A 16,809-nucleotide genomic window follows, 5' to 3' on the forward strand; every position below is an offset into this window, starting at 1 on the left:
GAAAAACCCTGCTAAAGAATACAGAAAGGGCTCACAATGAGGTCTAATTTACAGAGGTAAATGGGGATAGTGCATTGAATTTGCTTCAAATGACTTTCCCTTGTCGAATTACAAATAAGATTAAAAACATACCTGGGTTTTCATTCTCCCTCATCTGTTTAGAGGGTGGCTCGTCAGTGTCCCAGGGTGTAGACTGATTGATGGGTGTCTGTCCCCACCTAACGCTAGTTGCAAGTCCTTGAGGCTGATTTTCAGTCTTGGAAATGCAAGGTGCCTACCAGAGAGAGAGAAAATACAAAATAAAATGCTAAGATTAATTTGGAATAATCACCATTTCTCATAACTAGTAGCTTGCTTGTTTGATTGTTACAATCCAAGAGGATATCTTTAAATATCATTTTCCTCTAGGCTTGCATGGCATATCTACATGGAAAATACAATATTTAAAAAATATATATTTCTGGAAATTTAATAGAGCCACCATTTAACAAAAAAAACACAAAACCAAGTATTTTCAGAAATGAGTTGTTTCTTTTGTCTTGAAAATAAATAAATAAATAAACATGCATGGTAATATCCATTCAGACAGTCACAGCTTATCTAAAATGGGACAATCTTCTGTTTGCTCAGTCTCTTCCAAAAATGGTGAGTTTTGTTTACCAGAAGGCAGGAAAAGAGCGACTTGTTTACAACTGTAGGACAAATTACTGTAGAACAGTAAAGAGAAGTCTCAGTATTTACTGTCTGTCAACCCCTAAATTGAATGCCAATAAAAAAAGCAGCCTAACAGCCATTGGCCGCTAAAGTGGGTATGTTGGCAGTTCTTCAGAGATGTTAAATAACTGTAAAGTAAGGGAAGGATCGGGGCTGACTGATCATCAAGGGGTCTGTGATCTGAGGGAGATTTGTAGATAAAGAAACTATCATGTGGATTGAAATGCTAAACCAGCCAGCACCCCCTCCCCCGAGCAATTTCAGGGGTTCTTCCCAAACAACCATGCCTTTGCGGAGAAAAGGCTTGTAGAAAATGAGGGTGCTCTAACAGGTCTCATTTATTTACTTGGCAGTATATTTCATTGCTAGAAGATTAAAAGTTTTTTTTTTGTTTTGTTTTTACTGGTGTCAAAACCCCTAAACCAAGAAAACGGAACCAGCTGCCTATTGCTGAATGAGTATTGAGGATTGAAGCCATAAAGAATAGGAGGCCAGTCTGAGCAATCGCTTGTTTGCCTTACATCTGGGAAGTAATTTAGCTCCGAGACGGAGGTACAGAGGCTCCATAAATGCCCTGGGTCACATTGCACCATTGAAATCTCTGTCAACACCACTGGCTTTTTTTTTTCCCATTACTAGTACTTCAATCACTGCATGAAAAAATTCATTAACAGACCCATTTCTGCCCTCTGCAAATACATGCGTACCTTTCCCAAGTCCATCTGTCATTCCTCACCTCTTTAAATCCATCGGAGGTGCCGGCTCTCCTCCACTCAGCAGCTTCCTCCTGTCCTCCCTTCTGCCCCCACCAACACCTGTGCTAGCTCTTCTGCTCTGCTCCAATACTCCCTCCTTCATCCAAATGCCTCCAACATCTCCTATCACACATTCCTTTTCTATCTGAGATCTATCTTTCCTGGGCTGTGGTAATCAGGATATCTGGGTGCAGACCTTGATGGAGGATAGGGCTTATGCCGTGCTGCTGTCTTTGCTGCCAGAAGCCACAGGAAATATGCTCCTTTTAACATTTCCATTTTAATAAAATATATTTTGTTAAATGCAGATGGTCACGGGGAAATGTGATTCTTAATGTCTTTTTTCCTAAGGAATCCCGAAATGAGGATTTTCGCATTGCGTCCAAATTAATGTTCCTTTTTTTTTTTCTTCAAAACATGACAATTTATCCTTTTCTGCTTTTTTTTCCCCAGATTTTAGATTCACGTTTCCTTCTGCTCCCACCTTTTTCATTCCATTCTTAACTTTTCAAACCTGGAACTTTTGCAGCTGAAGTAAAAGTGACAGTCAGCAAAGACAAAAAGTGAAGACATGCAGACAAGCAAGAGCTTTAAGATTCATTGTATTGTATTCAGTGGCAAAGAAAGGGCAGGAAGGGAAGAAAATAAATCTCAATTTTGAAATGCTTTCTGTTTATAAATTGTCCTGAGAAAAGGCTCAATCTGAATAACTTTAGCTTTTACATTGTAGAAAGTCTTTGACAGGGGAAATAATGCTGTTGGTGGTTTACCAGTACATGTTAGCAGTATCACTTTGGATTGTAACTAAACTGTTTAACAGTGGCTAAAGCACTCTTCAGCAGAAGAAAGAAAAAAGAAAAAAACACCACCTGCATTCTCTGCCTAAAAACCAGCCAAGACACTTTCCCTCAACCCCCTATCATTTATCCCCAAAAAAACTTTGAACCAGTAAATACAATATAGAGAACTGGGCATTTTTATGAATCATCAAGGAAGGAGAGGAGGCTTCACAACTCAGATCATGCCCCACATATGCCAGACTCCGCATGTGGCATCTATGTGTTGCACTTCTTTGTTCTACGAATGGGCCTTGTAAGTAGGTTTGCAATACTTCTCATTATTGTGTGGCGTTGTCAAGATGTGCAAAATCTCGTGTAACTTTGTTACATCCCCATACTGCTTTGAAACGGTGTCAACCTATAATAAGACAAAAATATTCCTGTACCTTAAATAATACAGAACCTCACACATGCTATGATTTTAAAAGAAACCATATGTTCTGTATAGAATGGGTAGGAAAGGGAGTATACAACACAGCTCTCCTAAGTCCTACAAAAATCGAGTTTCCTATTTTGCAACTTAAAGCTGGCTTTCCGAAAAACTAGAGCACCAGAGACATTTGAAACTGGTGGAGTCAGCACCAGATCTGTATCTGAATTCCATACTCTAAGCACCAATAAAGAGAAAAAAGGTTTGCTGCCAATACATACTTCTACTCTGCTCCCACAAAATGCTATTTTTTTCCCAAGAAAACATTTGCACTAAATACGTTCACAAATCCTGCTTCTTAGAGGCTCAGTGGATTTAAATGCACAAGCCCAGCACATTGTTCTTAAATTGCATTCCTGAACTTGTATTTATTTGATCAGAAAGAGCTAGAGATTAGTTGGTATGAAATCACAACACACATTAATGAAACACGGTTTTAGACAATAATGGTGGTAGAAACAGAAAAACAGCTTTAAATTCATTCCATTTATATATACATATCTGGTCTCTGATCTAATTTCTGCATTATTTTTCTTAATACATAAAAGGTTACATTACAAGTGTTGCATGTCTCTGATCCAATTGCAGCAATTACCGATTTGCATATTTGGAAAGGGAAATGATTTCCAACATTATCAAACAGAAGAACTTTATGTCCATGCGCACAGGCACATGACAGCACTCTATTTGATGCTTTTAATGTACAACACAAATGACCAAAAATGGCCTGTATTATGCCAGTCGTGCCGGGGGAAGAGATGTGTTCCATTAGTGATCTGCGGACTTCACAGGAACTAATTGTACTATGTTACACTTTTATCTTTAGCTTTCATGTCAGCTGCTTGTTTGAATTAAACAAGAAAAAAAAAAAAGAAATGCATTACAAAAATCTACTGGGCATACATTTTAAAATACTGACAAATGTCTATTTACATGAAAAGACAAGAAGGTTTCTAAAAGGTCTGGTGAAGCCTGGCTAGTCAATGGCAGCACTATTTCATAGCCTGAACTTCAAGGCAGACTACAAAGATTACTAAATCAATTATCAGCATCTCTGTAGCAGCCCTAAAATGTTCAGTCTGTGCTTTTTTGTTGCAAATACAGTACGCTGAATCCAAATTTGAAGACTTCTTTCTCTTTTGTTTGAGATAACCATTAAGAACAAATACAAATTTTCAGTGAAAGCTTATATTTCACCTCATGCCTGCCACTTTGAACTGCAGCAGTGAACGATACATTTCTATAGAAGAGGGTTTTGGAGATTAGGCTTGCTTATGTTTAAAGTTTCTTAACAATTTTCCATTTGATGCTCAGCTAAAACAGCAATTTAGAAGTAGAATTTCTTATAGTCATGCTGATTTCTCCCATTCTAGTACAAGTGGCAAAGAAAGCAAAATTGCTTTATTTTGGAAAATTGTTAATTCACACTTTGACCTCATTCCTTCATCTCATCCTACATAAAGCCAATTTTCTTTACCACTGTATAGCTCTCCCTAGTTAAGACCCTCTCTCCTGACATGCCAGACAACAGTTCTTGAGATCTAGCATTAACGTTGTACAAGATGACTAATGAAGGGGAGACACAGACAGCCACGATGCAACAAATTGGCAGAACAAAGGTAAATAAGAATTATATGCTCTTATGAAAGCAGATTTTTTTCCTATCCACTCGAGAACATAATTAATTTACCTGAGGTTAGCCTCTCAAAGTTACTAATCAGCCACTAAGCATTACAATAGCAGTTCAAAATAATTCAGAAGATCCTTCACTGTCTAAAAGAACATCTTGAATTAAATCAGCGTGATGCTATTTTGCATGGAGCGAAATACCCCATGGTTAAAAATGACAAACCTTACAGAAAACTGAATCAGTGCACAAATTTTATAAATGCACTGAGACCTTCATCAGAAGGATTTCGTCTTTGTATTTATTATTTTCCACAAATCAGCCAATTTAGGCTTCTGTAGTCAACATAAATACAAAAGCTGATGAGTAGCTTAGAGCCAAACCCAGCAGATAAAGCAACACTTATGATGTGCTGTTCCAACTATGTCCTACACCTTCCATTGTAAAAATAATTGACGGCTTGAGAGATTATGGCATGGAAGGTAAATGACTGCAAGTCAGGCAATAATTGAAAAGTTTTATGATGGATAATAAGTCTTTCACAATACATCTCTTGGTTAAATCCAGCAGAGCTCAGCAGTGATTAATTACTACCATGATCCCTGTGAAGTTGAGCTTGGTATGAAGGGACATTAGGAGGGTCCCTGGCAGGATTTTGTTCCACCACATTTGGCAAGGACAGCGCGATTATTGTCACCTAAAGCTGGAGAAGCCTTAGAGGCAGAGTTGAATCAATCCAGAGCAGTGCAAAGGAGAGGGCTGCCTGTGAACAATGGCCACTTCGGCATTTCCCAAAGCCTGGGGAGCCCTAATACACCATATGTACTGTTATCTGCTAGGCATATTTACAGCACACAGTGGCCCCACAACCTCTATGGTAAGCTTCAAAGGGAGAAAGGGTTTGGTGCAAAGCCCTTCTCTCCTGATGGGTTGTTTGCTATAATGCAGAACTCATCCTTCTGCTCACCTCTGGCTTAAAGCTGACTGGCACCTTTCACAGGCAGCAATGTTATATCCCTCAAAGACATACACGAAGAATACAAAGCTAGGATTAGCTGGATTCTATGAAACAAAACTGGAAGTCCTTTTATCAAGCTTTTTAAATAACAAAAAACCAGACACCCTGGCAGTACCAGTCTCACAGTTTTAAGGCAATTAACTGCAATACAGATGTGCAGGCAGAACGGAGCAAGATGGAACAACTTCAAAATTACATGAGACTAACAAAGACAAGTTGCCAGGTTGCTGATTTTTTCTTTTTTTTTAAGCTTAAACAGTCATAAACCATGGCCCATAGGCAACAGTAATTGGTGTACAGCTGGTCCACTGAACCTTATTAAATTAAAACATTAAAAACGTTCAGATTCATGGAGCTTTACAGAATATCCACAAGAAAGTTTGCAAGTTCACAGCAATCAGCTGCTGCTAAAGATTGGGAATTAGCGATTCAGTCTATTCTGCATCAGTTTACACGGTTAATATTAGTTGTTCATTAGGAGTAGCTACAGCTGTCTGGCTTCAAGTCCAAATCTTTACAAAAGCTGTCTCCTTTGATGAAATAAGACCTAAACTTTTAGCAAGACCTTTATGCCAATGGAAACATAAAACCTGCTGTACTGCTACCAGCATTATGGAGTATATTAGCTGAATTTTAAAGAACAGCCCCCAAACAACTAAAATGCAACAACAAAATTCTGATTAGATTTTCCCCAGGCTCAACAACACAAAATGCTTCCTGGGAGGTCCTTATAAACACATCTGAGCGATTTCCCCAAAGGCTTGTAAAACTGCTGACATGTATCCTGCCACGGCTCAGAGTGCTAAGACCTATTCAAACAGTTTCATGAGCAAAAAAGAACTAATCTGGATAGAGGGATCTTATTTGCGGTGCCCAGCGACCAAAATTATTTTACTAAGGCCTTCATTTAAAGTGATGGATGAGAAGCAGTGATTCTCTGTTCCAATTATCCAAAAGAGATTGGGAATGGCAGCTTAATACTAAGATAATGTATCCAATATGCAACCCACTCTATTTTCTCTCCCCATTGAAAATAAAAAGGCTAAGACACATGCATGCATAGAGGCAAACGTTCCCTCCCATGGACTCAGGTTTTATGGCCTGTCATGGGTAAAAGCAACTTCAATTTAATGAGGGAATTCCTTTTAAAGGTGTTAGCTATGCCTTGCTCTAACAAGTAATGACTCTGGTTGGTTTTTAAACCTGAACGTGTCTGGTGCTCTAAAAAGCTCAGTGGTCTCTGCACCAAAGCATTTATGGTCTAATTTAGTAGTTCGTGTTACTAAATACTGTATGAACAGGTATTATCTATGTGCATGAGGCATGCACGTATCTCCTGAACCACACCGGGATAGCTCTTTGACTAGGGTATATTCCCATATTGCACTGGACAGGATCCCAGGCTTACTTCTGAGTCTAGTCCATGGCCAAAGAAGCTGTCAAGGATGGATGCACAGCTTTTAAAGATGCAGTGATGACAACAACATCCCCCTAGCACCAGCCATTGGGCTGGGCTACAGGAAGAAAACTGTTGTTTTAAGAAAGGGATGTGCTGTAATTTATTAAAAACCTAAGAGATATGGACAGGCCAGTGTGCAAGAGAAACAGAATGAGCTGTCCTGCAGTAAAACCTTATTCAAGAACTTGCTCATGGGTGGAGAGAAGAACTCATCTACCTTACAGTTCCCATTACCAGGCAATTCTGCTATGACACAGCGTTGTTTTTCTCTTTCCGAAGCTAATGTGGGAGCAGCGAGAAGGAGAATAATAAAGTTAACTCATAGGAAAAATGTTGCTACCCTGCAGAGAAGACAAAAGAAGTCTTAGTTTCCTTTTGAGTTGGGAGAATCATTCAATATTGCAATCCTGACCACCATCCAGCGACGAGCGAACAGCCGGTGTGGGCTCTGGAGCACTGAGGTATAGCTGCCAGGCGAGACACATCACTTAGCAGAGGGGTGCTGTCTGCATCAATTCCCGTGTTTCAGAGGATTTAAAGACATCCCCAACCTTGAGATTAATGACAAAGGCTTGGAGAAACTCCTGAGTGCAGTCAGGTCCATGTCTCGCATCGGCACAGCAAAACTGCCCTGACCCCAGCTCTGTGAGCAGCAGGGCTTCTCACCACCCAGTTTGTGAGCTGCTAAGACAGGTATATAGGCACATCCAACTTCTTCACCCCCCCAACACCAACCTCTTCTTTCCTGGGCTAAGTGTCTTTGCCATTTCATTCACATCTGTGCCCTGGTTACCCTCCTAAGTAAGGTGGTTGGCCAAATTCCCAAGCTCTAGCAATGCAATGGAAGATAACTCCATGCCAGGAATGGGTCTCCTGCCTCACTCACCCTTTCAAAGGCTCCCTATCCACACTGCATGCAGGTCTGGGGAAGCATAAGGTTATGGAAAAGGAGGGAAAAATGGGGTAGAAGAAGGTTGTGAAGTGACCATAGGTGCTATCTATTTCTTTCTAGTGGCTGCACTGCCCAGGACGATCACCGCTCTCCCACCGATGCTCCAGTTAGGTGCTCAGCATCAGCTGGGAATAAATTCAAGACCATGGAATGATAAAAAAAAAAAAGTGCTTCATAAATGGCACTTGGTATTCTGTCTTGGCAAATTTCACCGGCATAAGCTCAGGTACTCACCCAGCTGCCTTCGTTTCTCAGCGAGAACATCAGGGAACGGAGCTGAGGTATCGAACCGAGGTCCCGGCTGCGACACTTGCTGCTCCAGGACACCAGGGACATCAGCGCACGACACTGGGTTCGAGCACAGAAGCCCCACTTTAGCCTGAGCAGAACCTCCTCTGCTAACACGGTTGGCATGCAGATCAACCCCAAAACCAGTGCGAAACTATGAATGTAAAAGCATCTCACGACGGAGAAAAAATGCGCGACATCAGGAACAATTCAGCAGCACGTACTACAGAGAACATGCACTACGCAACGCAAGAGGGCTCTCAGAGGTCCTGCAGGGATCCTAGGGTAGAGGCGGATAAATCCAGTTCATCATAAGTGCTTTTTGTCAGAGGGCAAAAGGAAACATGGGTAATAATGGAGTAAGTGCTTGTCAGACCAGAATCCCAAGGGTGTACAAAGGATGTAACCCTTGTGTGCTAGCAAAGCTACTTGAGAATGACCTAATGGCAGACTGCTTGAAAACTAAACATTTATCTTGCATGCAAATGCTGGCCATTGATAGGGTCAGGAGTCATCCTCCATGTGGTGTTTTTGTCTCAAATTTCCCATGAATTTCTTTTAGTTATCTAAACAGGACTCTAAGTTTCTTTTTTGGATCATGGCCTGAAGCATTAGGAATAAAAAGAGGAATACTTAAAAAAATAAAGGCTACGTCACTTTAGGCTCCAATCCCTTCATTAAGTTACTTCTATGAAGTTCCCTTTTGTTGTATCGGATGCCGACATTTTACACTCAAGCCCTCTGAATTCAGTGTTTCAATTGTAGTACACACTCCTTGGCAGGAAAGTGCATGTTCTCTGCCTACACAGCAGGCACATTAAAAAAATAAAATAAAATGAAAAAGGAAAACCAAGATAAGCCTGTGACTGTTGAACAGTGCTGCACGATATTACTGATTTATTAACTTCGCTTAATCAATAAGGCTATCATCAAGGGCACATTTAGTTTGCACATAAATTTCACTTTCTAACAAGCACTTTTGTGTGCTCACTTTAGTTTCCATAATCTGATCCAGGTCTCAGGAAGCCTTCTTTAAGGGAGAACAGAGAATTCTTTTTCTAAAAAAAGGATCAAAGTATACTCAGTCGACTCTCAAACAAAAGGACAGTCAGTACTGTAGAAACAGCATGCTTACCTTTCACAGCAAAAAGAAAAATAACCCTATACATCCAAATTTATCACTGCCTTAAGTTCATCAACATCAATTGAGCTATTAAATGTGGCTGAATTTGGCTCATAGCAATTTAAAAACCTCAACTTTCTTTGAGAGTCTTCCATCAGTAAGATGCTAATTTAATGCATAATTCAAAATCCACTGTCCTTTAACTCAGCATTTGTAATAATTAAAAAGAACTAAAAATCCTTTTACATTTATAAAGCTGCCCCCCCTCTTTCTGCTGCAATACAACAAAGACTTTCCAATCAAGAATTTATTTATTCTTTAAATCTGAAAGTAAAAGCCATACAAAAGATGAGGAGAAAATGATTTACAAGATAAACAATTAGCTCTGGGATATATACATTAAGACTAATAAATTTCACATCATATTTTAAGGGAGTGGAGGAGGAATCCCAGATATATTAGGCTTTATTCAAATTCTATTCAAATGTTCAATTAAAAGCATCTTATGAAGGTACGTTATGCAGTCACTAAAATTAAGATGTGAAAAACAGGATTAGAGAGCTGCATCTCTCAAAGAGGATATACACTTTAATAATCCATCCCTTTTCCTACACACAAGATAACATCTACAATCTGCCTATTCCTGTAATTGCTCTGGTCTTGTTAAAAATTTGGGCTATGCAGGAGAAGCTCAAATGTATTTCACGGTGAAACTACTAAAATAATATCCTATATTTCTTTTTAATCCAAAATCACATATCTCAATGGTTCTTATTAAAATCTTTTTTTTTCCATGCAGACAGATGAAAATGCATTTTAAGACTCAAACAAGTCTGTGCAAAAACAGATCGAACCCATCAATCTCCCAGTTGGTTCTTAAAAGAAGCTAAACATTCAGCAAGCTGTTCCGACCAGACGTGACTGGCAGGTCCTTTCTGAGAATATGAGGTCTCAAGATGCAGCCCTGCGTACGTTCAGACTCAGCTTTACTAACACCAGAAGTTCAGTGCAAGCTCAGGCAGTTGGGTGGTCATTTCATTTGATTTACATCAGAGTGCTAATATGGTTTTTTTTTGGAAACACAGCCATCGTTTTCTCCAATTTTTCCGGTTTGTAGGTTTACATCAAGGCATTTGTGCACTTTTTGTTTCCCTATCTCCATGCTACCAGCAGGAAGCTGCCCAGTTCTCCTGTTTTCCTTCGGCAGAACCAATTCGTAGACTAGCATGAATGCTTCGGCTGCCTCAACCATCATCCTTCTAAAAGATTAATGGCAAACACATCACATACCAGGCTATAAATCTAGCAAATGGCTATTAGACATACTTTGCTGTCCACAGCCACACGATTTAAAGTAAAACAGATAATGGTATAGCTGTGGCTGGCATTACTAGTAGGCCTGCCAAAACTGTACTACATTGCCACCCATTTTTTCTAGGCACCTCAGTCTTGTTTTTGGGGTGTGAATCAGGTGATCCTTCAATATCACTGTGTTCATAGCAACTTGTGATTCTAAATAGTCCTTCATCATCTGAGGATAAATGGATAAGATTAGGTTCTACCTAAACTTCCTGTAACAACAAATGGTTTTACATTCCTTTAGTTTTTATTACTTTATGATGAAATTTTTCCAGGTGTCCAATCTTGGCCATTGGACTCAATACGGAGAGGAAATCCAGCAAGGGTGGGGAGTTTGGGCAAAGACTTTGTGCTTTTGAAAATCCTCTGTTATGTATCTTTTAAAGAAAATTTACATTAGCAAAGCTTACAAACTCCCACTCTCTAAGCTCCCAGGAAGCTAACACAAACTAAACCACCTCTAAAAATAATCTCCCATTTGCTCATGAAACTTCAGGGTTACAGGGCGGAAGAGAAGGGTTATCGTGAGCCCTAAATAACGCAGGTTGGTTCTGTAAGCCAGGTAGGGACGGGCGAGCTAAAATTAAATAACCTTCGGTAGGGATACCTCACCTGTAACACCAAGTCATGATCTGATCTACCTAATTCTCCTCCTCCACTGTTGCAGGTCATGGTTCCGCAGAAGGTACTATTTCTGCTAGGATGGGTGCAGGGCAGACAGTGCCCTTGTGACCCTTCAGAATGAACTGCCAGGAGACCAAAGCGGAGTCTTTGAGGATAATACCCGTTAAGAGGTGGCATGTCCCCTGATGAACCTGCTGCGGCTTTAAGGAAAGGTAAAGGGAGCTTTAGCTGTTCTTTGTGCAACCATCGCCTCCAGGAGTCAAACAGAGCCTTGGTTTGCTATAATAAAGCTTCAATTAGAAGTCAAAGCTACAAATATCTAACAGTGCTGATCAAAATGGCTGACTTTGGTCACAAGTATCAGAATGAGAGAAGAGCCAAAGCAGGACCAAAAATATACTTTAAAAAAAAAAAAAAGGAATAATTTCCTTTCCATGCAACAGATAGAAATAAAAATCATCTTTATTGCAAATCCAAAATCTCCTTTCCCACCCACAGACTGCACCAGTTTGTGGAACCATTAGCTTCAGGCCCAGGCTTCAGACAATTACTGACTGTGCACAAGACTATTCAGACATTATTAGAACAAAACCCAGATCCTTATCTTGTTTTTTATATTTATGGGTGATTCTGTGCCAAATCCAAATGTGGATCACATGCTGAATTCATTCATATCAAGTCATTAAGAAAGCTGAGTCATTAAGAAAGACCCTACACCCAACACCTACCCAACACCCCTGCCTCAGAAAGGGTCACAGAACTGGGGAGTTTAAGACCCTCTGAGCGGAGATATAAACAATTAAATAAACAGATGTATACACTTATTTATATGCTTCTTTCTAAATAGAAGCTTCCTTCTAAGGGATGTCCTAACTACATGTACTGGGGAAGAAAAACAAGAGATAAAAGCTGACAAGACTAACTGAGGATCTGCTTTTCTAATGCTGCATGTGATTAATTACGTGATTTATTTTCAATGACTGGTTCAATCAATCCTGATCAAATTAACAAAGACAATGATCAGAAATACCAGAGAAAACACAATACAAATGATTTGGTTCCAGGGGATCCAATCAAATGAAACAGGATTAAATTAACCAGTGATCAGATTAAGCAGAAGTTGCTGTATAAAGTCAGAAATGTATCAGTACTTCAGGCCATTTGCTGTCTCTAAGGCTGCCATTTCCAGTGGCCTAGAGCTCTCAACAAACGTTAAAAAAAACAGTTTTCCCTACATATCACAAAGGTATTGTGGAAATTAGTATTACCCATATTATTATGACTATTATTATTATTATTTATTATTATTATTATTTCACAATACCACAGTATCTGGGGCCCTGCAAGAGTAATGACCCCCTAAAAAAATCACACCCATACACACACTCAGGCAGCCAGCAGTCTGCACCTGAAGGAGTTTGCAGTCTGTGCGTGACACTGAGATCAAAAGGTGACAGAATATCAGGATACAATCAAAAAGACAGAAAAACCCCTTTAATTCTACAATGTTAGCAAAGCACAAAGATGAAAAAGCTACTGTTCAACAAGGAACATTGATGAAAGTTGCCGATGATACAGCTGGAAACGTAGTTCCTACCCATAAATGCAAGTATCATGTGAAAAATACCTCCTTTTGCTGAGCACCTAGGCCACAACCAACTAGAGTCTTAGAGCACTGAACAGAGGTGTACCTTAAAATGCCTTGAGCTCACCCTGGCCCAGCTGGACCCACTAATAGACACCTGCAAAGGGACTTTGTGTCCCAAACTAGCTAAAGGAAGGGCTGGGGACATGAGAAGCCAGCCTATTTGGAAGCAAATAGGAGAACATAAATGCCGAGAGTTAGAGTGAAACCAAACTAAATTCCTGCCCCTTTTTTCACTAAGAGAATCCTTTCAAAGATAAACTTTAGGGATGCAGAGAGGTCCATAAGGACTCTTATTAAAGCCACTTCAGGACTTTAACAAGCAGTCCTGTATGTGAATCCCAGCCCCATGTGCTGCGGTGGGACGAGACAGGACACCCAACTGGTGGTCTTGCTGCTCTCATGGCAATGCTCCTCTGTAACACAAGACAGAAGAAAACTCCACAGCGACCAAACTGTGCGCAGTAGGAGCCAAAACCAAGGGTTTCTTCCAGCTTTCCAAAAAAATGAGTGTGTAACCTGAACAAAGGAAGAAGCACATGTAAACAGGTCAGTCCCAAATCAACTGTCCTGCCCATCTGTGTCTCCTACACAAGCATTTAGGAGCCATATGGAAAGACTCCTTCCCTCTCCCTTGGCACGGTACCACCTTGATTTATAGGCAGACATTGCCCAGTAACTGTAAGCTGACATCGTGTTCATCCTGCAGCTGGGTGTCTGTAACCTGACAGGATTCAGTCACTTGTCATCACGCTGGGACTTTTCACTTGTGCAGAGAGCAGACCAAGCTAAGTATTTTGGCAAGCGACAGCTGACCTGTGGGGTGTGGGCTGGTCTCTGTCCTGAACGAAACCACTGGAGACACCAGGCTGACTTCTGATGGTCAACAAGCTCGGGGTTCACCCATGGGATCTGGTTTGCCTGGTCATAGCCACGTGTCCCATCCTTGCAGCTCGCCGTTTGCACTGCAGATGTTAATAGTGAAGGACTGTCCTTGTGGGACTGAACGTTTGACCAGCTCCTTTACTTACTGAGCTTGAAAAAGTATTTAGAGAAATATTCTTCCCTCTCTTCCCACAACTTAACACTTAATGTTTCATCTTTTTTTTTTCAACTACTACAGTGAGTACATTTTAAAGCATCAGTTCCTTCTAAACAAAAGACATATCACATTAAGAATGCATTTTTTTTTTCTTTTCTGTCCCCCTCCTTCTGCCCTCTTAAAGAGTATCTCATTTGTATGTGCAGGTTTTTTCTCATGCTCTGCCTTCTACATTTTTTTTCGGTCTCATTGCATTTTTTTTTCATGAGTATTCTCAGTTTCATTTTCTTCCTTTATTTTCCCCATGTCTCTATCTCTCTCCTCACCCTTTCTATCACACTCTTTCCTAAGTGGAATGAGAACCCAATTATACTCCTGTTAGAACTGAACTTTCAAATCCATCATGTGCTAGTGGGCTCAAAATTAGGCAAATAAATTCCCTCAACCCTACAAATTAAATTGAGTCTTTGCATATGTTCTTTTAAGAGCACAAAGATGTCAAGTATTCACCCAGCTGTCACAAAATATGATGAGCAGGCACTTTGTATTCATATAGATTTTCTAAATCGTTTGTCAGATTTAACAGAAATGCTAATGGATCCAAAAGTAAATTCTAATCTATCCTAAATATCTGGTTATTATTTGTGTTACTGTAGGACTCAAAATTGTCAGCTGAGGATCAGGGCACAATCTCAATGCATCAGACATTTTGCACACAAAGACAAAGATCATTTGGATGACATGCAGGTATTATTTTGCAATTTCTCAATTTTTTTCTCATTATTTTAACCAACACCCTCCTCATAGGTATACTCAGCTGCATTTGAAAATAAAAGTACCGCCAGCTTGTGAGCACGATTACCTAACGTGTCTGCTATTGAAAGACAGGGTCTTAAATTTGCGAAAGCCAGCACCCAGGTGTACACTTTGAGGGAAAAAAGCTATCATGAAGGTCAGGCTTTGCTGATGCTTTCTTTTGATCAAAGTGGGGCTGAGCAGGATCAGACTCAGCACAAGGATGGGAAATGTCCAACAGAGACCCAGAGCAGCACCAGGCGCTCAACATGGGGCTCTTCCAGTTCAGACCAGTGAAGAGAGATGGCTCACACTGGTGCTAGTAGAAGCACTCCTTGCTTCAAGGCCAGGCTGGATGGGGCTTTGGGCAGCCTGATCTAGTGGGAGGTGTCCCCATCCATGTCAGGGGGTTGGAGTGAGGTGATCTTTAAGGTCCCTTTCAACCCATTATGTGATTCTGTCAAAACACAAAGATTCCAGCCGTGGTGCTTGCACAAAGCTGCTGACATCGGCAGGTTGGACATTACCAAGCACATGTGCACCTGGTCTGCAGAGGTCCATAAGTCGCAAGCATGCAGGATTTGCCACCCAGGTGCTGAACACCTGTACAATCTTACTCCTGCAGCGAGTCCAACACATTCAGGGAACCCGTGATGTGATGAACATACCCTGGAGACTTGTTCTGTACATACTGTTGTGGCTGTTTGTCTAAAAACCTATTAGGGCACTGCTTAAAGCAGGAGGGCAGCAGATCCTGGCTGTCAGTGATAATCCACTGCCAAGATCAATAACGTTGGCAAGGTTGCTTCATGGATATTTACGATCAAAGAGCACATTTTCCAAGAATATATTGTCAGCCCCATAGTCTTGGCCCAATTTCAACTCCAGTAATTGCATTTCTGCCTGCCTAATATTCCCCCGCCGCTCTGCGGAGACACAGAGGCCCTCATTTCCAGTCCCATGCCGCTTCACAGCATCCTTGTACACCATGGAGACACCACTGCATTCAGCACAAATCCGGACACGCTGAAGCAGTGGACACAGCTTTCCCTGTAGTTATTTTACAGAACAGTTATTACCTAAAAAGCTTTGTGATTCTTAGAGCTGGGAAGTGTAAAGTATTGTTGTGGTTGTTATTTAAAACATGATTTATTTGCCCCTGGAACTAGTCATCTTGAGACATCTTTTAATTTCCTTCTCTTTCATGAGTAAATTTGCACATTTAAATTATTTACCAAAGGTTGAGCTAGGTAAGGCTCAGTTTGTATTTTTTTATTCCATTAATAAAAGTAAAACATCTCTAAAATGTGAATGTCTACAGCTTTTCAATACACAGCTTGAGGGAGTTCAAGCCCTTTCAGATCTAGTTGCGAGAGCCAACTCCACCGGCAAACTAAAAATCCGCCTTTCTCAGTGGAATAAAACTCCTCTTTACAGCAGTATAGGGCATAAAATGGGAGGTTTTAAACTTGTGACTTTTCCATGTCTAGAAAAGCTGTCACTTGCCCAGCACGGAGTCTTACCTCCAGCTGTAAGCCCAGGGGCCTTAGTAGCATTAGCCCAACTCTAAGAGTACCACAGGGAGAGAATGGTATCACTAAAACGCTTTAAAAACCTCCCCAAATCTTTCTTACACTTCAGAAAACAGAAGTTTCCCCAGTGGTAAGGAACTCCTATTTCCAGCTGTACGTGCTTGCAGGCCTGCTTTTCAGAAACCTCTCAGTAGTGCCGAACTGACCGGCTCCTGCCTGTCAGAAATCCTGCCTCGCAGTATTTGGGGAGAGATCTGTGAATGCAACGTGAGAGAAAGCACTGTGTTTTTTTCATATATTTCAGTTTTAAAGATGGAGCAACTGCTGGAAGCGTTTCAGAAGGAGGAACTGTCAGAATCCATCCCATACGTGTGGTTTTGTGGGCAAAGGAAGACGTGCTACGTACAAGTTGTCGTGAGCCACCTCCGATCGCACTCCCTGCCTTCCTCCCACTTCCCAAAGGGACCATTGTGAGTGTTCAAACAACTGCAATTTTAAACGTAGGTAGCGTTAAGCATATTTCATATTAAAATGTAAAATGATTACCAAACAAAAGAGGAAAAAAACTCAGAGAACTATGCATATAAGAAGGGCTAATAAAATATGA

At 40.7% G+C, this 16,809-nt stretch overlaps 1 protein-coding gene across 14 annotated transcripts in view; it reads right to left on the reverse strand.

Moving 5' to 3' along the window:
- Window positions 1-16,809, reverse strand: part of KLHL29 (kelch like family member 29) — a 391,073-nt gene that overhangs the window by 138,207 nt on the left and 236,057 nt on the right. For 12 of the 14 annotated variants that reach the window (XM_040553896.1, XM_040553905.1, XM_040553902.1 and 9 more), the window contains 2 exons: window positions 8,029-8,142; window positions 133-274 (listed from right to left, as the gene is read on the reverse strand). In XM_040553896.1, the coding sequence (XP_040409830.1) occupies window positions 133-274; window positions 8,029-8,142 (256 nt within the window). The remainder of the gene's footprint in view (window positions 1-132; window positions 275-8,028; window positions 8,143-16,809) is intronic. The other 2 variants (XM_040553897.1, XM_040553909.1) reach the window with 1 other exon arrangement.

This window comes from Cygnus olor, chromosome 3, assembly GCF_009769625.2.
Source record: "Cygnus olor isolate bCygOlo1 chromosome 3, bCygOlo1.pri.v2, whole genome shotgun sequence".
NCBI classification, from domain to species: domain Eukaryota; kingdom Metazoa; phylum Chordata; class Aves; order Anseriformes; family Anatidae; genus Cygnus; species Cygnus olor.